A 23,033-nucleotide genomic window follows, 5' to 3' on the forward strand; every position below is an offset into this window, starting at 1 on the left:
TAGTCCAACAAAAACTTTATATGAGAGTAATAGGGTCCGACACAAAAGCGTCCATAAAACTACACAAAGTGATTGTAATATTCCTCCACACTGCTCGTCCGCTGCAATCCAAGTGTCTTGAAGGGATATAGTCCAGAGTTTACTCAAAACTACGTAATTTAGGACATTTTTACAGCCTAAACAGTCCTGTATTGAAGTTGCCTGGTGCGCGCTCTCGCATTCACACGTTTCACGCAGACGTGACCGAACTTACCTTAATTACATCGTTTCGGGTAAACTCTGGACTATATCCCTTCAGGACACTTTGCAGATGGACTGCCGTGGACGAGCGGTGTAGAGGAATATTTCAAGGTTTTTGTGTAGTTTTATGGAACTGTTTGTGCCCTATTACTCTCACATAAAGTTTCCGTTGGACTACGAACCGGCCTCCCGGGTCTCTAGATGCGGAGTATTCATCAGCATGAGGGTGAGTCAACAATGACTGAATTTCATTTTTTGGTGAACTATTCCTTTAAACTTTTACACAACTTCTGCTTAGTGATAGAAAGCCTTAGTTTCCTGTTGGATGTTGGAGCGCAGCGTGTCATAGGCCTAAAATTGGACTGATCATTTAGAAGACGGTGGTTTATTAAATATTAAGTTGGAGAGAGGGCAGCGACGGAGAGATGCATTAAAAGAGATTCGTCACACTCTGCCATCGTTGATCTTTACCAATTGCTTAGACTGAACTCTCAGCGGAGAAAATCTTTGTTTTGGTTGTTGTTGTTCTTATTATCATATTTGGTGACCTTCACTCTGCCTTGTCCTTGCTTCCTCTTCTTCCATCTGCCATTGTAGTTTTCCTACTCTGTGCCGCCTCATTTATTTGTTCTTTTGTGATTTAGACAATATCCTAACCTGTGTTTTTGCTGTATTTAATATGTCATATAAACAGCAAGTATAACTACCGGACACACGAGTGGATGGGATGTAGCCCACATATTCAGGAGGTCACCTTTGCATCGTGTAGTGATTCTCTAATCTGCACAACTCTAGGACAAAGCCACGGTCAGATTAAGTAAATAATCTGGTGAGTAAGGACAGCAAATTGTTTCCCAAAGCTTTAGCGAGAGAGAAAGAGAGAGAGAGAGAGAGAGGGACTCGGGCTCTAAAAAGAGGTGGTCGTATCCATGACAACCAGACACTTATTCATGAATACTGTGCCAGTGTCTTTTTCAATCTCTCTCTACCTTTTCTACCTTCACGCTGTCAGTTTTGCTCGTTCCTCCATTCACACACATGCAGAAATTCCTGGAAATAGTTGGGGGGTTTTTTCCCCCTGGACACAAGTCGTTCAAACGTGCTTCCACTAAAACGATTAAAACTTTGTCGTGTAGTGTAGTGTAAATGAGCTCTGCATGTTTCTCACCACACACACACACTTCAATCAGCTACATTAGAGCTATCCACTCAGCTGCTGGCTGATATGGCAATAACACACGTTATCAAGATATTACATGTGCTATCAACCCCTGACATTTATATTTGATAGATGCACGGAGGCGATGCGTACATGTGCGCATGTCTGTCAGCTCCTGCTTTTTGATTGCTCGTTGGACAAAGGTGGGGGAGGGTGTGCAGGCTCACAGCAGTGACAAAGCAAAAACGTGTTTGGCACAGGACAAGCTGTGCTCCATCTTTGTGAGTCGGTAGGAAGTGAGAGCATTTCTCTTATGCTTTAATCTTCTGTAAGCTGATTGTCTGGACACCATGCAATGGACCAAAAAAAACCAGAAGACTGAAGTGCCTCTCTGCTTGTGTTTGTTTGCCAATGTAATGACAGACTTTTAGGTCCTGTTTTTAAGCAAGAAGGCACTTGCGTAGATGAAATATCAAAGTTGTCTGCAGGAGAGCTTCCTCCTAACGCTGCCTGTGCAGCAATGGAGCCCAGGCCACGTTATACTTTACCTGACACGTTCAGTCCTTTGTGTTGTCTATCGCAGCTGCCTGGCAGCCAAACAACAGGGAGCATCTTCTCTTGTGATGTTTTCATGATCAACGCCGACAACGTTGGCATGTATAGTGTTATGGGGCAGTACGACATCTACACAACTTTAATTCAGCTGTTTTTTTGTTGTTGTTTTCTTTGCCTTGAGAGTACACCGTGTTCTAGCAGGCCTCTGTGGAGCGCAACGTCAGGACAGCTCCAAGAGAGAACTGAGGTAACAATGCCAAGTATCTAGCAGGTAGAGCAGCGCCAGATGTATTGGAACAAAAGAGGGGATGGATTATTGATATGTGTGTGTGTGTGTGTGTAGCCCAGGTATTACTCATGTTGTGGAACCTAATTCTGTTTACACGTTTGGACGCATGGTTTTCATTTTAGGATTAAAGTCAAGTCCACATATTCAAATTCTGAAGTATAGGAAGTGGTTGAAGTTAAAGTTGTGCAGGTAGTTATGGTTAAAGTTAAAGTAGTCTCCAGGCAGAACGGAACGGAATAGAATAGAATAGAAATGGACTCTATTAATCCCCCAAGTACTGCAGATACAACACAAGATACAAAACAAGACACACAAAAAGGTTGCAGTATCAGTGTTCTTATGTACGATAATAACAATAAATATAATAAGCATAAAAGATTTTTAAAAATCTTATGTGTTGTTAAAGAGCTGGGACCTGTGTGTGTGTGTGTGTGTGTGTGTGTGTGTGTGTGTGTGTGTGTGTGTGTGTGTGTGTGTGTGTGTGTGTGTGTGTGTGTGTGTGTGTTTCAGGCACTGTTGTCCAGTCTGATGGCTGTAGGTACAAAGGTAAAGACTGTAAGTCAATGTCTTCTGAAGTCACGGAGATCTGTGTGTGTTTTACTGAGTATTGAGCTCCTCTCCTCTGATTGACATTGAATCTTAAAGTGTGAAGCTTTATAACGAGAGTTTCTGAGGTACTTTATTGCTGCTGTCTGACACACCACAATAAACTTTATTCCCTCAAAGAGAGCCAGCGGGTCTGTGCCTGGAGGGACAGAGGAGGATGGTGGCGCTTCAGACTGCCCGGCAACAGCGTGTTAGATCAAACTATAATGACCCAGCGCTCACAGCGGTACCTCTGACTGATGGCCGCTGTCATGGTCCGCCCATTCTCAGGTGAAAATCAGTAAAATGGATGATGCACAGCTGTCTCACCAGCCTGTCGCCGAAGGCAGCCTCAGGTCGCAGGTCAAGAGATTAGTGGCGTTGCAGTGGCCGAGGGATTTTGGAGAAGTTCAGACTAGTTCAGCTGCCTGAAGTTTAGGCACTTTAATGTTGAGTGGAGTATTTTCTTCTCAGAAATACACAACCGGTTCCGCGGTAAATGCAACACTTCACAGTGAGAGATGGTTGTGCGCTCAGTGGTGAAACAATTTATGGTGAAGAAGTAGCAGGTAGCCTGGATTTGTGAAGTGATTTACTGTGTTAATCTTTCCCACACACAAACTTCCCATGCCCAGAACAAGCCATCAATACAAAGGCAGCAGCAGGGAACAATCCTCCATCCAGCCGACTCTAGGATTTGGATCTGTACCTCGCTGGGTCTTAGACCTACAGCCGATAATTATCTTCATTATCAACTAATCTGCTAATAAATTTCATGATTGATTCTTTTGTCTATAATATCATGACCTTTTAGTTTTGCTGGAGCCCAATATGGCATCTCCCTGGCATCTCCCTGGCACCTTGTTTTGTCTGACCGACCCTCTGAATATCCAAATATAGAAGACCAAAAAACCAAATGACAAAAGCAAAAAGTCTAATTCAAAAGGTTTGAAGGCGCAGAAACAGTTTCATCTTTGTCGCCAGAAGCTGAACTCGTACATTTTTCAACATTTTTTCATTTGAAATTGGTAAACTTTTAACAAATTATGATGAGAAGTAACACTGTTTTCTCTTCCTTCTCATTTAAATGCGCATCTGACGTGTCAGGGAGCATTTTGCTGAGCCTAGATATGCACTGATCCAGAGTCTGTCAAAATGTTTGTCAGGGAAGCTGATGAATGTTGCTGTGGCTGTCATTTTCTTATGATGCTCTAGAAATCGTGAGATGTCGGTTACTTGTAGGAAATGGGTTGTCACTGCAGGGACACTACCTCCATCTGTTCCCAGTCAGCTCAATGGGTGGTATGCTTATTATGAGGTTTAATCGCCAGCTTGGACCTTTGGATGACAGATGTAATGATTGTAAACATGGCGGGAGGTCTGCATGGTCGGACATCAGGGAGTTTCCCGCTAAAATATGTGACATGTCCTTTGTCCTGGGACTCAGAAAAGAGACCCAGCCCAAAATCAGTGTATTTGTGTCCACTGAAATGAACCCCAGCTGAAATTCATTCTGCCTCCTTCTGGTGCCGCTTCAGGGCTCAGCATCTGTTTTCATGAAGAGGCGGCATCAACATACGTCCACGTTCAGCTGGAGAGGCCAGACCCTGCAGAGCAGTTAAAGGTAGCTGCGTTCAGTCTGCCAGAAACCAAAGTGGATTCGTCCCCGAACCGCTGAGGTGACTCAGTTGCAGCAGAAATAACAGAGACGGGCTGGAGGTTGGAGGAGTGGAGGACGTGCCTGCTCTTGTCGTATCAGGCGATCAGAAATCTGGATAATGTTAAAAGTCACATATTGAATATACAGGAAGCAGCTGTTCCCTTTTTTTTATTAATCACATCTCAAATACCAGCCGAACAAGAACAACACTCAAAATCAGGATACTGATATACATGTAAATGGAGGGGATTTTTTCTTTTTTTTTTACAGAGAGGAAAGGGCATGTGCATGTCCTCCACTTTCATCATATGATTACGTTTTGCCCTCCTCTCTCTCTCTTTAGTGATTGAAGTATGACCTGATGTAAGTGTTTGCTCAGTAGGAGAGGACGCTGACACATAAGCTGCAAGGACAGGGTCGACTGCCCCCTTTGTTCCTCTCTCATTCTTCCCCGCGCTGCTTCTTGAGGTGTTGCGGTCTAATTTTAGTCAACCTCCCCTTATAACAGGTGTGCACTTGATAAGGCTCCATTTGCATGAATTTATCAGCCGGGCCGCCGTAGAAACGTCACATTGAATTAGTTTGTATTTGGTTACAGGGTATCCAAAGTCTCTCTCAATGGCAGCGCCTCGTTCATGTTTGTCTGAAATACTTAACCAAGACCCAGCATCATTGTTTGCTCAACACCCAGTGACAAAGTCTAGGTTTTTGGTATCTGCTGCCCACTTCTGTCTATCATTTGCCTCTGCAATAACAACCGGCACTGAGCCAAAGCAAACATAAAACATGCATAAAAGTCTTATTCTTCCTACAGCATCGTTATCGATCAATCGGTGCATTATGCTGGTCGGGATCAGACGGCAAACATTTAAGATAGATTGCCTCATTGACCCAGCACAAGGTTGTGTGCCTATTAAAAAGCGAATTTTCGGATCTCCTGTGGTCAATATTTAATCTGCTACGTGATGAGTTAGATGTCGGTGAGGGTTGTGAAATTTCACCTGGCGTGCATCCTGCCACACTGATAAATGCTCAATACGGAACACAGAGTGTGACCTTTGCATTTGACGTTAATGCTCTTCTTTGTGGTCTGACATTGCTGTCACTAAACTGTACTAGCTCAATATGTCAGAAGTATTTATCTGACGACCTCTGCGTTGTGTCTGTGTGTGACAGGGTGAAGAGGGGCCTCCCAGTCTGGAGTACATCAAGGCCAAGGACCTGTTCCCCCAGAAGGAACTGGTGAAGGAGGATGAAAGCCTTCAGGTGAGATGAATAGTCCTCATCATCCCTTAAAAAACTCCAGCAATAGACCCAATCTCCAGCTGCCCCAACATCAACCAATCAAGCCAAGACAACTTCCAGATATGACCTCATGTTGGAGCATGTGCAGAGTTGAAGCGTTGCTGTGAAACACCCAGACGGAGCCGACCCGAGGCCAGAGGAACAAATTCTCGTCATCGTTCTGCCATGCTTTTATTTTTATCTGTGTTCAATATGGAAAAAAAATAATTTGCCAATTTGGTGGATAACCAAATATTTGCATTTGAAAGCAGCTGCCACCCACGCTCTGTACAGATAAGACTAGCACTCCTCTAAAAGAAACTGATAGATTTTGACTCAATCCCCTACAGTGAGATTCAAGGCAATGACATGACCTAGGAGAAAACAGGAAGTTGGGAATGTGCACAAAGCTTTAGTGTGGACAGTACAGTATATACAGTACAGTAAAGACCGAAAGTACAGTATGATTCATCACCTTTCACTATCTGTGGTAGCAGAGGTTTTTACACATGTGGCAGAAAAATAATAAGCAGCATGTTACATTAATGAACAGCAACAAAACTGTCCTGTATTGACGGTATTCTCCAGTCGACCAGTGTGTTATACTTATTTTTTGCTATTTAAACCAAGGAAACGAAAATAAACCAGATTACATCTAGATTTCATGTGCACTTTGATATGAAAATGTTAGTTTCTCATATGTTTGATATGTAAACATTACTCTACATGTCCTACGAACACCAAACTGCATTGGTTGACCATAAACAGTATCACCCATACAACATGACTGGCTCTGTATCAGAAAGTTGGAAAGAGTTGGAAACCCTGTTTTATGTCATTATTTACACGTTATCTGCCTCAGAAATTACACCATTACTCAGCGCCTTAAAGAATTTTGCTAAGTAAAACAAAACATTAACTTGAGAGGTTTGTTTCTGTTTGAGAAGTATGGAGGAAACACAATATCCAACGCTGCTCCACTAAAATAAGAAGTCGCTGCAGCAGATAAAAGAACGGGGCAGCTAATAGCATTTAAACCAGTGAAGTGAGAGAGATTTGTAAAGTCTCTTCCACAGTTAAGATGCCACCAGCAAAATAGTGATGGGCAACTTGCACTGTGCCCTCCATGGTGTGTCTGTCTGATGCTTAATGGAGCCGAGCATCATGTGTCTGGAGAACTAGACAAAGGAAAAGTGGAGGGAGGAGGGTTTTTCTCAGCCCGGGGTCGCTATCTGTTGTTTCTGTTTTGTGGTTTTCAATTGGACCATGTTTCCACTCGGGCTGCAGTGAACTGCAGGGTGCAGCAGCCTATTTACAAGTGTTCTGGATGATTCTTATTCTTATTATCAATTTAGATATTATAATTTGTTGAAAAAGGACTCTGTTTCCTGAGTAGCAGTGTGTGAAGACTGGAGTGGACGTGTAACATGTTGTGTAACAAAGTTTTTTGAGGCTGAATCTTAAGATGAGGAGCCAGAGGGGACGTCAGACTTGCTCTCATTTTAGTCACCTTGCTGCATTTTCAGCTTCTGCAGTCGTTCACGTCCCCCCTCCCCCTGCATTCACACACATCCTGTCACACAATTATGTCTCTGCTTTTTGTATTTTCCTCTTTGTGCAGCCTCATAGTTTCACTGACAGCTGATGTCTCTTAGCTCAGCTCTCCTGCAGGCAAATTGTAGGCATTCCCCACCATATTTAATACCCCGCCGCCGCTGTGCGTGTGTGCATGCGAGCCGCGGTGCATGCTTGGAGTTGTGAGTGTGTGCATTTTTGCACACGTGCTCGTCCTCGCAGACAGGCTGCTCCAAGCGGAAGTCACGACTCACAAGTCAGAGAGTGTTATTCACGGGTCTTTCAGCGCTCCCTCTCTCTCTCTTTTCCCCTCCCTTCCTCCTTTTTTTTTCTATAATTCTGATGCTGAAGGCTTCATAGAGGAAACGTGACACAGTATCTTCTGCTGCATTTGCTGCCGGTGACTCATGCACCTACTTTTGGAGCACAGCTTGTTTAATGCAGCTCCCAGTCTGAACAGCACGTTAACTATGGCACTCTAAGCAGGACACGTTGGGTCTGTTCCCCAGCAGAGCAGCTCACACAGCTCACTAGCTGCACGTTCACATTTCAGCTGCTGCTCAGGCAACAGCGCTAAATGCTAACTGGCTGCATTCCCTGACTCATGACAAATTCAAAAATGCTTCTGATAATGCTTTTCAAATTTTTTTCCCTCCTTTTTTTTAGACTGTAGCTCTACATCTACATCATTTTATTTCAGTTGCAACAGCTTCAGTTTTCACCTTTTTCTTTTTCTTTTTTTTTTACCAGTCTGAATTACAGCCAGCCATAGCATTTTAAATATTCTGCTTTTTAGAAGTCCTAGTGCAGGGCGCCAAGGGGACCGTTGCCTATATTTGGCTCCGATGGCGTCTGAGTGCAGATACTACGTGCTCCATTTCCCAGCTTAAGCTGTACTCTTTCCCTCATCAAGCCTCCCGACCGGGCTCACGTACACATTTTCAGTTATAGATGAGCAACAACAGCAGGTGCAGTGATACATGTCAGGGTTTTTTTTGTTTTGTTTTTTTTTAACATAAGCTCTCTGGATCAAATGTCATGGATGCTAATGTACTGTCAGTTTATAACCTCTTGTCAAATGATAATATTCCCTAAAAACAAGCAGTTATTTTTAATATATTTCTTCTTCGATGTTGTCTTGTGTTAATCGGTCCATGGGTCACATCCAGCTTGTGGACCTTGCATTACCAAGGCTGTGCTTTTTAACCATGTTGGCTAATGTTGTTTCAAGTGAGCCTGATTTGCTGACATCTCACCATAATCCCCCATCTGCCTGGCTGCATGTCCTCTTTTAACATGCACCACTGGGTCCTCCTCGGTGTGACTCAGCAGTGCATGCTAATGCAGGATGAGGTAATGTTGTCTCTAAGCAACACTGTTGTCCTCACTACCAGCACCTAAACAACGAGAGCTGGGTCATAATTCGCGGTCCCCGGTGATTATGACTATGTTTTTTAGCAGCCAGAAGTAACAGCAGCAGTGATGACTAAGAGAAACCGGAGTGTGAGGAGGTCACCCAAGTGGGAAGTGAATGGGCATAACACAATCCTCTTTTTGTCAGACGGGAGGGAGCGCTGTCTGAGCATTAATATATCTCGAAACTGGCTTTACTGCTTCACGTCGTCCAGGAGAAATATTTTATGCGAGGTGATTAAAAATGAAAAGTCAACATCGCCGTAACTCAGAGCTGAGAGTCCAGAGTGTTCAGTGAGAAACTGACGGCTCTGAAATAAGTCGAACATCTTATAGTTTTTATGTGAGAACACTCGGATGCTGGCAAACGGAGCTGTTTGTCTTTCTCCCACCGCAGTCGCCTTTTTTTAAAACTAATGCCCTGCCGCAGAATGAATTGAAAAATGCATTCTTTTAACCTTTGTTGGGAACCAATTATCTTAATGTAGTGGTCTCGTTGCAGCCAAAAGCCCAGGCTTGGCTGTGTCTCTAATAAAATGGGTCCAAGTAAGACCATTAATGGACAGTTTGGGATCCCTCACTGTACCGTCAGCACCATGGAGACTGTCTCCCTCCCCGTCCTGCCTCCTGTCTCCTGCCTGCTCATTCAGCCTCACCAACAAGCACTCTGCACTCACAAAGGTCCTTCTGTAAAAGCATTATGTACTAATTGGACAGTAACACATGCACAGACTTTTTCTCATTTCCGCTTTTTCTCCTTTCAGCTCTTGCTGTTGTTGTGCTTTTTATACTTTTAGTAAAAACCTTTTTCTGTTGAATAGTAGTTTAAAAATGAATCAGTGTTAAAGTCTCACAACAAAGCAGCTCTACTGATCCGTACCTAAATAAAACGTAGTCTCAAACGCTGAGCTCAATGTTATTATTTGAAGTCTCACCAAGCATTTCAGTGCTAATCTGTTGATTTAGTTAAGTGTTTTAGCTGTTTTAGCAGTGTGGCTAAAAGGAGACAGTGTCTACCTACCACTTTGATCCAGATGGTGTTTTTTTTATGCCTCAACAAGTAGGTCAAAGTTTTTACATATCAGCACCTACTCTAAGGATTTACACAAGATTTTGTGCCGATATTGATGGATGTGTCCTACTGACCTTTGATCTTTCACCACAGCGATGTGGATATTTGGGATTTAAGTGAGATCTCTCAACAGCTTTTGAGTCGATTGTCATGAAGTTTTGTACAAACACACACGTCTTATAAACTGTAGCCTAGCTGCTAAACAAACAGCAGCATGTTAGTAGAAACCATTGTGCCCGAGTGAAGCCGGAGGGAGCTATGTGGAGCTAATGTGGAGTTTTGTAGATCTCATCATAATCATAACCAGCTTGGACAACACTGAGCACAGCTTTAAAAAAAAAAAAAAAAAAGGATACGGTTGTTATGATTGTCCACTCAGCAGACATAATAAAGCCTGACTATAAACAGGTGTCGGTGTAATGTTTTTACAGCGCTAACTAAAACATTTGGTTGCTTGTGTCCGTACAGGTGCCGTTCCCAGTTCTTCAGGGGGAAGGGGTGGAATATCTTGGCCGTGCCGATGAAGCCATCATTGCCATCTCTAACTACAGGCTCCACATCAAGTTCAAGGACTCTGTCATCAACGTGAGTGCACGTCACAGACAATAAACACACAGCAGAACCACAAAATTTTCACTTTGGTCCAGATGGCACCAGTGTCACTACCGCTGCCATGCCACGCCACGACAGAAGCCAATAGGAGGAGAGAAGAGGTTATAACTTTTTTTTTCTTCTTTTGGACACACTCGAGCTTTTTCCCTTTCCCCCATATAAAGTTTATAAACATATAATTGGGCTAACAAGGCAAATAAACCTGCAAGTATTTTACACAAGGCACACATAAAAAGTGGTTTTAGTCACATCCCAGAGCAGTTGGCGTGAAGTTGTTTGTCCCGAGGTTTGAGCCACCACCGGAGTGGCGGGGCGGCCCCCTCTGATCTTCAGGCAGGAGAGGTTTTAATCTGACATCTCTGCTCCAAAAGCCCCCACCCCCCACCCCCCACTGGCACTGATGTCCACCAGCTCACTCCTGCTGACGTCAGGCCCCCTGCTCAAACACAAACAGGCCAATTGTTTGCATTCACTGGCAGCGAAATTCCTCCTTCATCCCAAATCCCTGTCATTTATTCCAGAAGCCGAATCCCTGTGGAAAAGATGACAGGGATTTGTAGATTTAGAGGAGGAGGAGGTAGAGGATGAGGAGGAGGGGGGGAAGAGGGCAGATCTGTGGGATGATCAGGACGCCTCTCTAACCTTGACTTAGTTTTACGCAGGGGAGTCTGATAGATTTATGCAGCAAGTTCAAACGTCACCAGCTTAAAAAGTCGAGTATCGAACTGGTTTCCTACTGGGCAGCGTCCTGCCTTGACCCCGGCGGCACAGAATGAACTCTGTATGAATGCCAGCAGGCCGCAACCTCTCACCCACACCCCTCCCCTTCACAACCCCCCCCCAACTCCCCTTTACTTCTAAGCTGTTTTCTTGCCCTTTGCTCCCGTCCATGTTTGTCTTTCTCTCCATGATTTCCATTTGGCTCGGTCATGTGCTGCAAGTAGCACACTGCGTGATCCACTCAGTTATCTTTCATCCTCTTTGATGTTTTTTCTTTCCTTTTTTTTAACACATCTTTTTCCTTTTGGTCTCCTGAATTTTTTTTTTTTTGGTTTAAAAAGTCTTTTTCCATTTCCTCCTCCTTGTCTTGTCTTCCCTCCCTCCTTCTCTCTCTCTCTCTCTCTCTGTGTGCTCCATGGTGTCACTGTGTTTTAGACCTACCCAGGTGTGGACAATGAGATATCTGTGAGTACCATATGATAAAAAACGCCACCCTCCGCTCCGCCACAGTCTAGACAGCTTAATCATTCAGCTCTTCCTCACTCTACACGATTACAGTGCTCTGAGCGCAAATTGTAATATACATTCAACCGAGTAGTGACTGGTTTTATTATAATAATTTTCTGTGCAAGCGCCTTGCTAAATGATTGTAGTGCAGTGTGTTCCTTAACCCTGAGTCCTCAAAAACAGGCTGTGTTTTCCACCATATGGCTTAAAATATTTATGTTTTCCTATTCAAAGCGCACCTCTGCACCTTGTTGCTTCAAGGTTTGTCCAACAGATGAATTTGCATGGGATTTTGAAGATCTTGGCTGTGCCCTCATTAACACATCAGTCCGCACACAGTATCGCAGGAAATCATGTGACCAACACCAAGTTTCTAGCTGTTGCTTGGTATCATAACAGACGCCTAGGCACAGAGGAGACCCTCTTCTGCTCTGTAGTGAGGTTAAAGCTGTGATATGTAGCCTGGATTCAGTCTGTACTGGACCAGAGGGTGGTAACCTCTGCAGATGTGCTCTCTGCTCCTGACAGTGGGCCGTCAGGCTGATCTCACCAGCTCTCTGTCTCCCCCTACAGGTGCCTCTCCGGCTGATAGAGAGTGTGGAGAGCAGAGATATGTTCCAGCTGCACATCATCTGCAAAGACTCCAAAGTTGTCAGGTAAGAGGAGCAGCTCACGCTCACACACAGTATTAAAGGGATAGTTCAACATTTTGGCAAATAGGCCCATGGCCATAATCCCTATAGTCATAGCAGTAGGTTTGTTACCTTTACAGTAATTGTCGGTGCAAGCTATTTTCAGAACGGTGGAGCAGAGCCGCGAGCTGCTCAGAGCTATGCTATGGAGGCTGATGGAATTTCTTGGTTTCCCTCATCAAACTCATCAAATACACAATCCAACAACTCCAAAACGCTCTCATGGACAAGTTGTGACCTGCACATTCACCACACTATCAGATAATAATGGAACATTACGAGACAAGATTTGTTTTCGAAGCAAATGCAGAGACTGTTTGCTGAAAAACTGCCCCCGACAGGAACGCACATCAGCAGTTTTGCATGAATTTACCTCTAAAACAACTCCAAAATGTTGAACTATCCCTTTAACCCTGCAGACAGATGAATGCTGTTGTTAACTGGAGAAATACAGTAAATATAGTTCATTTGAATGAATAATACAACTGTTCAATTATGTCTGGCCTTGAAGAGGTTAGTTATATCTAGATAGTCATAGCTATCACTAATTGCTGATCAACATGTATACATGTTACCAGAGCCATTAGAGTTATACAATTATATAATTCCAGTGTTTTTAGTTTATAAAACAGTTAAAGGAAAAAAAATATTTCGAATTTCTCATCTGCTGCTATGAGCTTTCACACTCTCAGCAGCAGATGTGCCAGCAGCGTTTTGGTTCCTCATCATTAAGCCGCCACATTGTTTCCCTTGTATAAAGGCTGGGTAATCACAGGACATCTGAAGGAGGCTGTTTTTTGTTTTGTTTTGTTTTGTTTTCCTTTGTTTTTTCTCTCAAACACCACTGCGTGAAGTTATAAGTAGATATTATTTTGTTGCATTTCACTACTCTTTCTAATCTTCACACTGGGTTTCACCACAGATGCCACTTTGCAACGTTCAAGCAGTGCCAGGAGTGGGTGAAGCGTCTGAACCGAGCCATCGCTCACCCGTCTAGACTGGAGGACCTGTTCGCCCTGGCCTACCATGCGTGGTGTCTGGGCGGCTGCGCCGACGATGAGGACCAGCACGTCCATCTCTGTCGCCCAGGTCCAAACACACACACACACACACACACACACACACACACACACACACACACACACACACATAATAATCAATAATGAACTTGAAACATAAGTTTAAAAGAGTTGTGCCATTGAGATTGTGTAATCCCTTTCCTCCATGCTGTGTGTGTGCGTGCAGATGATCATGTGCGCCAGAGAATGGAAATGGAGGTCAAGAGGATGGGCTTCGACACGCAGAACAACTGGAGAGTGTCGGACATAAACTGCAACTACAAGTATGTCAGACTACCTGCAAATTGCACGACACATCTGTCTGAGCAGATCGCCATAGAACACAACATTTATCAGGAATCATGTCGGTGGTTAGAGCCAGGACGAATGATGAACTATCAACAAGGTTTCTGCGAGCTGTGACAGAGTAGGCCAAGAACTAAACTGTACAGATCCTCTGGGAAATAGACGGGAGGGCAGCAATGATGCTGTGTGAGCAAAAAGGTAATTAAAGTATTTAAAAATCCTCCGATGTCAAAAATAATTTTCATTCTGACAGCTGTATATTGGTCAAATCCAAACACACAGACACAGGACATCTCTAATGCCCATCACAAATAAAAGCCTTTACATCCACTGAACTTCTCCTAAGCATCAAAGGCACTTATCAAACTGATAGTGTGATAAATATAAGGCAAACAGGATTTGCCATCACTCATTCAGGATGCTTTTAATGGTGCTAAATGTGAACCATTATGGACAAAATTATAGATCTCCCTAGTTCTAAATCATGGAGGATTATTATCCCTAAATTTGATGTAATTTTTAAAAAAAAAGAAAGAAAAAAAAGCTAATATAACAGGAGTGACAGCATTCATTAAATCCATCCCCTTTTTCACAGTGTGAAACCTTTGGCACTGATTCACAGCAGCGTGGTTGCGTTCCAGCAGTTACCCAGAGTAACGACAACAGAAATGTGTCACGATGTGTCCGAACACTCAGAGAAAACTTCTCTCTAACACTTCTGCAGCATGATTCACTTATCAGTCACTAATCCATAAAATCAGTACGATGAAGCCAGCCGTCACTTAGCAACTGAAAATACTACTGCGGTGTCATCTCCTCCGAGCTCTGAAGCTCAAGCAGCTTATGTAGTCATTTACTGGTGAAAGAAATGTTGTGTGTGTGTACGGGTGGTTTGACAAGTTTCTGTGACATTTTTGATGCATTGTTGACATATTTCTAATGTGATTTAGCTCGTTCTCGTTCGTCTCCATTGTAGCTGCCGTGAATCCAAAACCGACTACAGCTGCCGTGCTCCAAAAATGACTCTGCAATTTTTCTGGGTCCTCTTTGAAGGCTTAATGAATATTTAATACCCAAAAGATAGATTTCCAGCAGACTGTTCCTTTAAATATCTTCAACAGCATGTGCACTTGACTTTGCCTTATCTGACCTCTCCGTCACACACACACACACACACATATATACAGACACAGACACAGACACGGAGACAAATAAATAAAATTGTAGCACTCAGTCAAGCAGAAATAATGCATGTACTGTGTCTATGTGTCCAGAGTATCAGACTTTCTCGTCTCCTTTGCTGTCTGGGCAGATAAATGCTGCAAAAAAAAAGAAAAGAAAAAAGGTCGGTCTGCTCGAAGGGCCCAAGAGAGCACATCCTGCTGAGGGAGACAGACACACAGGACAACTGGCTAATTAAACAAGCCGCAGCCTGCTGAGGCCCATGACTCAGCACACTGTTTCACTTTCCCCTCAAACACAAACACACACACACACACACACACACACAGAATCTGCCTCTCCCCTCTCCCTCCCTCCTTGGACAGTCAGTCAGCAGGTGAGGAGAAATTGACGAGAGCATCATGAGAGAGGAGGACGAGGCCAGAGACAGATGGAGTTGGGCAGTAGCACATCGTGATTTGTTTTCTGTTGAGCGCTGAGAGCAAAGCGATGCAGCGGTGACCCTGAAAGCCAGAACACACTTGTTTCTGGACTGGAGGATGTGTGTTTGCTGCACACCAAAAGCACCGCTCGCTCAGTCCTTCTGAATGGACTGACTGTATTATTTTATTTATAGATGGTGTCTCATCATCTTCCTCCTCCTCCTCTAACATCATGTCTCCCTTCCTTCCTGTCCACAGGCTTTGCTCCAGCTACCCACAGAAGCTCCTCGTCCCAATTTGGATCACCGACAAGGAGCTGGAGAGCGTGGCTTCCTTTAGATCTTGGAAGAGGATCCCCGTGGTGGTCTACAGGTAGGTTTTCACAGGTACACCATCACAAACACACAACACACACACAATGTTCTCCTGTCTCCTCCTGTCCTCTCTCTGTTTCAGTTTCAGTTCAGTTTATTTGAAAGGGACAATGTTGCACATTAATAAACATTGTATAAAAAACACACATGTAAATGCACTTGAATTAGCTTAAAAAGCTAGTTTTCATCGATTGTCCCTTTGCCAGTTTGTACAAGGCAACCTTTAAAAAGAACAACAATGGAATAAAATATTGTACCACATAGGGTAGACACAGACACATACTAACTGTCCGTAAATACATACATAATAAATAGTACATACTTGGACTACAACAAGGTGATGTGTGTCCACGTTAATAATACACATTTGGACAACAATTCACATTGGACAAAAATATCAACATCAGTGCTCACATCTTTGGGTGTCTACAAGCCAGTTCTTACAGGTGATAGCTACATTAACATTTGCTTGGAATGAGTGATATGATGGAGATTCTCTGATCGATTGTGGCACTGTGTTCCAAGCTTATTGACTCTACAACGCTGAATTGCAGGCATCAGAAGAACGGGGCGGTCATCGCCCGCTGCAGCCAGCCCGAGATCAGCTGGTGGGGCTGGAGGAACACGGACGACGAGTACCTGGTCACATCCATCGCCAAAGCTTGTCAGATGGACGCCGGAGCCAAGGGGACCTGTGGAGCGCCAGCCTGCCGGCAACGTGGGGAAGCTCCCGACTCCTCAGATAGTGACTTTGGTAAATCTGTCGTTTGATTCGTGTGTGTGTGTGTGTCAGACGTCTGGTTAGTGGGCTGATTATCTGTGAAAATGTCCACACAACTCAGAGGAAAGGAGATTATTCCCATCATTACATAATCATTCATTTTGTTGTCTGTCAACTGATATTCATGCTAAATGTAAAATACCAAACAAAACAATTGTAAGCAGGTTATTTAGCTGTATAAATCACATTGATACTCATTTTTCCATCCACTTTCCATGAATGTGACTTGCACAGTTCTTAAGTAGGGCAGCTGCCAGGGACAAACTGAAAAACAACTCTATTTTATTATTTATTTATTTTTGCACTTTCTATTTTTAAAACATGAGATGCCAGTGTTTGAAATTACAAAGTGGATTTGCAGAGTGAAGTGCGTGTCTCAGTGATTCTGTCAGTGAGTGCACAACAACGGGCCGGAAAGTGAGTGACAGCGCGACACCGAGTGAGTGCACAGAGGAGTTGATCAGTCGTACCCTCAGAGTAATTAATTACCTGTCCGTCTCTGTGGAAGCCGCTGACAGCTGGTCATTTGTGATTGTTACCAATAGCAACAATGTTAGTTCTGTCATCATGGGTTATTGACTTTCAGTCATTACAATTAGTCATGTTCTGTTAATCATGTCCCTGGCACGTCTCAGACTCTCTCTCTCTCTCTCCTTTCACACTTTCCCTCTCTTCCTGTGCCCATCAGTTCGATTCACACAGTGCCATCCTCTCATAACAATAACAATAACAAAATCTCCTCTCTGTCCTCCAAACCTGTGTCTCTCCAGACTCCTCACTGACAGGCGGCTCCGGCTGCGACGACAACACTGTGCCACAGAAGCTACTGATTCTGGACGCTCGCTCGTACACCGCTGCGGTGGCCAACAGAGCCAAGGGCGGAGGCTGTGAATGTGAAGGTTAGTGTGAACTTTCAAAAAGTCAAGCATTCAGATTTATTATCACATTTTAATCCTTCGCTGCAATACGTTACAGTTAAACAGTTAAAAAAGATCTCTGAACCCTCTGTCCAGACTGAATAGCAGACAGACAATTGTTGTTGCTGTTGAAAGTTACACTGGATGTTGGACGTTGGTTGAGAGTGAGACCAAAAAACAAAGGTCAACAGAGAGTAAATATTAGACTTGTATGCACCAGAAGATAACTTCAGTTAAAGCAGATATCAGTGGCACGGCCGTTTCGGCTAATGCTGTGTTCAAGGCAGGCTTTTGAAACCGTAAGTTACAGCTTCAAGTCACAACTACGACTTGGTAGCGTTCCAGGTAACCCGTAGCTCGTGTTTTTACCGTCCTGTTGTCTGTGAAAGTTCCCTATAACGGCCACTCGTAACTTCCGACCCGTGAACTCGTACCAGATCGAACTGGTATGACTTCACAGGAAGGAAAAACACAAAGTACGAGTTTCCTTGAACGCACCATGAGTTAGCAGCCCCCGCCCTTGTCAGGCATCAATTGGTCCTCGTGCTACGTCACCACATTCACGCGCATCCCTTGGCTGCACACACAGCCCTTCATGCCGTTCTCTCTCCTCATTGGATAACACTTGTATCCCACAAGGAAATTTTTCTCCTCGGGTTACAGCAGAGCAGAGTGACGGAGAGACTCGTGTTTAGGCTGAAATACTTCATGTAAGTGATTGCTGACGGAAAATAGGACTATTTAGGACTTATATTAACAAAAACATTCCACTGATATCTGCTTTAAAGGCTAGAGTTTCCACATTTGGTGGGGGTCTAAATAGACTCAGAAATCTGCCACATTCACTTTATAAGAGGATAAAATAAAATAAAAATCTAGGCCATTTTCATGTAAAAAAAAAAAAAGCAACTTTAATGCAAACTGTGTTTTTGCCAGCGTTTGGAATCATAGTGATGAAACACATAGTGAAAAAACACATGAAATAAACACTAACTTCTTATTTTTTCATCTCCTAAGTGCCTGAAACATTCCTGTCAACAAACTCCGGTTATGTTTGTGTATTTTTAGAGTACTATCCCAACTGCGAGGTGATGTTCATGGGAATGGCCAACATCCACGCCATCCGCAACAGCTTCCAGGCTCTGAGGACCGTCTGCAGTCAGATCCCAGATCCAGGAAAGTAAGTCGATCTGTCTGACCTTTCTTTCTGAGCTCTGCCCTCGTTTGCACTGCACACACACACATACACACATGCAAACACACTTTTGTGGCTTCACCCCACAGTGCTGTAGTGCCACACACACATAAGTACACACATTTAGTTTTGTACTTGCATATTACAAAAAGCCCACTCTTGTGCTTCCAGCTGGCTTTCAGCACTGGAGAGCACCCGTTGGCTGCAGCACCTGTCAGTCATGTTGAAGGCCGCCACCCTGGTGTGTGGAGCGGTGGAGAGGGAAGGCCGTCCCGTCCTGGTGCACTGTTCAGACGGGTGGGACCGCACTCCCCAAATTGTAGCCCTTGCCAAGATCCTGCTGGACCCCTACTACCGAACATTAGAGGTCAGAGTTTGGGTGTTTACACATTGTTTTAGGTTTAAGCATAGTTTTGGTTGCTCTGTGATACTTTGACCTTCAGTACTGATCGGCAATCGTCCACAGGGCTTCCAGGTGCTGGTAGAGACCGAGTGGTTGGACTACGGCCATAAGTTCGGGGACCGCTGTGGCCACCAGGAGAACGCTGACGACGTGAGCGAGCAGTGTCCCGTCTTCCTGCAGTGGCTGGACTGTGTTCACCAGCTGCTCAAACAGTTTCCCTGCCTGTTTGAGTTCAACGAGGCCTTCCTGGTGGGTGGTCATCCGGCACCTTTTCACTTCTCTGTCTTTATGATGATGATTTTTTTTCAATGCGGTGATTACAAAAATCCGCTTTAAATTCACTTTTTATAGAGGTTTTTTTTTTTTTTTTTTTTTACATCATTTCAGGCTGTCACGGAAATAAGTAAGGCGTTCATGATCCCTAATTATATTATAATTATATTACAAACAAAACAAGCCGGTAGATGTGTTGACGAGCGACAATAGCGTCCAAAAAAGAAGACAATGTCATTGGCAACCGTTGTGATCATTCGTTCCAGTAATTGCACAACGACAGTATTCGGTTTGAGACGACACTAACTGTTAAAATTTGTGCACTACAGAAGTAAGTACATAGTGTACATAGTACACTACATGACAGTGAACTCATGGAAGTATTCGAATTGAGACACGGCTTATGAATTCTATAATTTCACGTCTGTTGTATTGAATTTGCAAAGTGCTAACCAAGGGGTTGTTATAAATGCGTGTAATGTTAATGTTTGGTCTTCCATGTGTCCAGGTCAAGTTGGTGCAGCACACGTACTCGTGTCTTTATGGGACGTTTCTGTGCAACAACGCCCGCGAGAGGGAAGCAAGGAACATCTACAAACGCACCTGCTCTGTGTGGTCCCTGCTCCGCACGGGAAACAAGAACTTCCAGAACTTCCTCTACATCCCCAGTCACGACATGGTACCTACCGGTTTTTACAGTGTTATTCTTTCCTTTGTAGTAGAGCAGCCACTTCAATAGCTGGAGGTTTTAAGTAGCGAGTGAAGTATTAATATCAAATCTCTCATCTTACTTTTCTTTGAGATCCTTTGCAGAATAAGTGTCATGATTAAAGATCCATGGATGGTATCTCCAGACTGTGTTTTAGGTCAAAGCTTTAAAACCTGAGATTAAATCTATCCCATTTTCTCAGCCACCCACTGAGTCATAGGCACCATCATTACCATATGTTGACATCCCCCGTCACCTGTTTGTCTGCCAGGTGCTGCAGCCAGTCTGCCACACTCGGGCGTTACAGCTGTGGACAGCTGTTTACCTGCCCACCTCCTCCCCCTGCACCGCTGTAGATGATTCTATGGAGCTCTACCTCCCCCCAAATGTCACAGGAGATGAACTCACCTCCCGTTCCCTGGACAGGTAAGTTGTTGTTCACTGCAAAAAAAAAATCCGACCTCTGATCTGTTCCTCGGTATCTGTACTTACTGCTCCTGGTCCCTGAGCAGAGATTTGTATGAAATCAAATATCACTTCCTACAGAGAGTCAGACTGCCCCCTAGAGCCTAAAACTGAGAAGTGCATCACTGCCTTTGCTGCACATGGAGTAATTAAATGTATTTTCATAAATACATGTTTCACTGAAGTCGAATCACACCCGCATACAAATGAAAGCTTTCTCATACCTTAGAATGAGTTGTTACAAGTCGTTATAAATACATAAGGGGGGGCACACCGAACCGAAGGTACTGTAGCACCTGTTAAAACTGTCACCACTGTGTAGTGTGAGGAAGGACGGAGGCACTGATGAATACGTTCCGATATGCCACCGCACCGCTAGATGGGGGTAATTCCTACATATTATACCTTTTAAAGCAGAAGTAAGCGATCCGGTCGTTTTGGCTAACTTCCTGTCAGCCGATGCAGTTAGCAGTCCCCACCCTCGTCCCTACGTCACCACATTCACGCGCATCCCTTGGCTGCACACACAGAAAGGACCGCCCCTTTATGCCATTCTCTCTCCTCATTGGATAAAGGTTGTAGGATACAAGGAAAGTTTTCTCCTCGGTTTACAGCAGAGCAGAGTGACTGACAGACCCGTGTTTCAGACCAAACACTCTATATAAGTGATTGCTGTCGGAAGATATAACTATTTAAGACTTATATTAACGCAAACATTCCGCTTAGTTCTGCTTTAAATCCCCATGTGCTTCTGATTTCCAGACTCCCCAAGACCCGCTCCATGGACAACCTGCTGACTGCTATTGAGAACGGGATGCCCCTGACTCGTACATCCAGCGACCCCAATCTCAATAAGCACTGCCAGGAGGGTCGCTCTGCCCTGGAGCCCTCGCACGCCATGGAGGAAACCTCCGCCGACCGCTCCGAGGAACTCCCACCCGACACTGGACTGGACGACGGCGAGGGGGAGGAGCCTCCACATCATCAGAGTCCTGCCGTCAGCCCAGAGGACGGTCCAGGCGCAGAGAGCTGCGAAGACGCGCCGGAGGAGGAGCCCTGTCTCACCACGCAGCCCCTGCCCTCGCTGCCCCTCCCCCCCGTCCCGCTCGGGCAGGACGTCGCACTCACTCACACTCCTTTCCCCGCTCCTGTCCTTCAGCAGGCCTTGCCTCAGATCACGAACCCTCCACTCCCGCCGCCGCCTCCGCCCGAGGCCGAGAGCCCCGATAGGACTGAGGCTGACGGCACCACGTCACCTTCTCATAAATCTGAGCCGTGCTTACCGCTCCCCTGCAACGGCACGCAACCCACCGCCGCCGCCGCCACGCCCACCTCCACCCCCACCTTGCTGCTTAACGGCCACGACGAGGGCCAAGCAAACGGCCTCCCAGAGCCCGCAGCCCTGCTCGCCGTGAAGCAGCTCCCATCACTCCTTCCCATGGAGGACTCCACCGAGACACTGACGGATGAGAAGGAGCCTCCACCCAGCCCGCCCCCCACCGCCGCCGACCAGGATCTAACCCAGAATCTAAACGACGAGGAGCCGCCTGAGATTCAACCTCAGAAGGACAGAGAGGACATGATGAGGACAGACGTAGTGAAAGCGAGAGAGCGCCTGCTAACGGTCGCGGCGGCTCCTGTAGACTGCGCCCAGGTCGCGGCTCGCCATCTCATCTCCCAGAGCCAGCTCTCCGACCTGTCGCTGCTCGGCTCGCACTGGGAGAGCGTCCAGGGTCTGGTCCAGTCGGCCTGCAGCAGCGCCCGGGCTCTGCAGCCCAACGCTTACCACAGCCGCCGGCTCGCCAGCAAGCTGCTGCGCTCCCAGGGCCTCGCCCTCGCCAACGGGTCCCAGTGCTGCCGCAGGGAGGCGCTGTGCTGTCCCAGCAGCCCGCTGCAGGCCGGATGGCTGTCCGCCGCCCGGAGCGCCGGCTACATCGGCGTGTGTGGCCCCGCCGCCGCCGCCGCCGCCCTCAGCAGCTACTCCCTCGCAGGCCACCAGATCCTACCGGTGTCCTACTCCTCGCCCTCCGCTTCCAGCTCCCCGCCGCCGCCCCAAGCCCCGGCCTACCTCGATGACGACGGGCTGCCGGTGGCCATGGACGCCGTGCAGCAGCGACTGCGGCAGATCGAGGCGGGTTACAAGCAGGAGGTGGAGGTGCTGCGGCAGCAGGTGCGACAGCTGCAGATGAGGTTGGAGAGTAAACAGTACGGCACGCCTCCCTCAGAGCCAGACATCGACTACGAGGACGACATTGTGAGTGTTTTTTTGTTTTCAGCGTTGACAGTAATGCCGGTCCCAGCAGCTTTTTCCTTTCTGCAGTAAATATTTACTCATGATAATCTCCAGGTGTCTTCTCCTCTCATATTCTGTTGCTCTGATCTCACCCTGCTCTCTCTCCGTGTCAGACGTGTCTGCGGGAGTCGGACAACAGCAACGAGGAGGATTCTCTGTCCACCCACAGCGAGGACCGTCTGTCTGAGGGCAGCTGGGACCGAGTGGAGCCCAAGGACACAGAGGTCAGCGTCTCTCTAATAGATTCTGTCTCTCCACCCGCTCCGTCCTTCCTCCCCCTCACCTGTATGGC

General features: G+C 45.6%; 1 protein-coding gene across 2 annotated transcripts in view; it reads left to right on the forward strand.

The window, feature by feature from the left end:
• Positions 1 to 23,033, forward strand: part of mtmr4 (myotubularin related protein 4) — a 30,861-nt gene that overhangs the window by 3,562 nt on the left and 4,266 nt on the right. Inside the window, exons 2-17 of one of the 2 annotated variants that reach the window (XM_085797407.1) lie at positions 5,665 to 5,754; positions 10,301 to 10,417; positions 11,600 to 11,629; positions 12,245 to 12,327; positions 13,286 to 13,452; positions 13,609 to 13,705; positions 15,590 to 15,703; positions 16,260 to 16,459; positions 17,257 to 17,385; positions 18,472 to 18,583; positions 18,770 to 18,965; positions 19,065 to 19,250; positions 19,783 to 19,953; positions 20,255 to 20,409; positions 21,211 to 22,702; positions 22,855 to 22,965. In XM_085797407.1, the coding sequence (XP_085653533.1) occupies positions 5,665 to 5,754; positions 10,301 to 10,417; positions 11,600 to 11,629; positions 12,245 to 12,327; positions 13,286 to 13,452; positions 13,609 to 13,705; positions 15,590 to 15,703; positions 16,260 to 16,459; positions 17,257 to 17,385; positions 18,472 to 18,583; positions 18,770 to 18,965; positions 19,065 to 19,250; positions 19,783 to 19,953; positions 20,255 to 20,409; positions 21,211 to 22,702; positions 22,855 to 22,965 (3,450 nt within the window). The remainder of the gene's footprint in view (positions 1 to 5,664; positions 5,755 to 10,300; positions 10,418 to 11,599; positions 11,630 to 12,244; positions 12,328 to 13,285; positions 13,453 to 13,608; positions 13,706 to 15,589; positions 15,704 to 16,259; positions 16,460 to 17,256; positions 17,386 to 18,471; positions 18,584 to 18,769; positions 18,966 to 19,064; positions 19,251 to 19,782; positions 19,954 to 20,254; positions 20,410 to 21,210; positions 22,703 to 22,854; positions 22,966 to 23,033) is intronic. The other variant, XM_085797408.1, reaches the window with a different exon arrangement.

The sequence above is a fragment of the Trachurus japonicus genome, chromosome 14, assembly GCF_045865225.1.
Source record: "Trachurus japonicus isolate A0001 chromosome 14, Traja_1.0".
Lineage (NCBI taxonomy): Eukaryota > Metazoa > Chordata > Actinopteri > Carangiformes > Carangidae > Trachurus > Trachurus japonicus.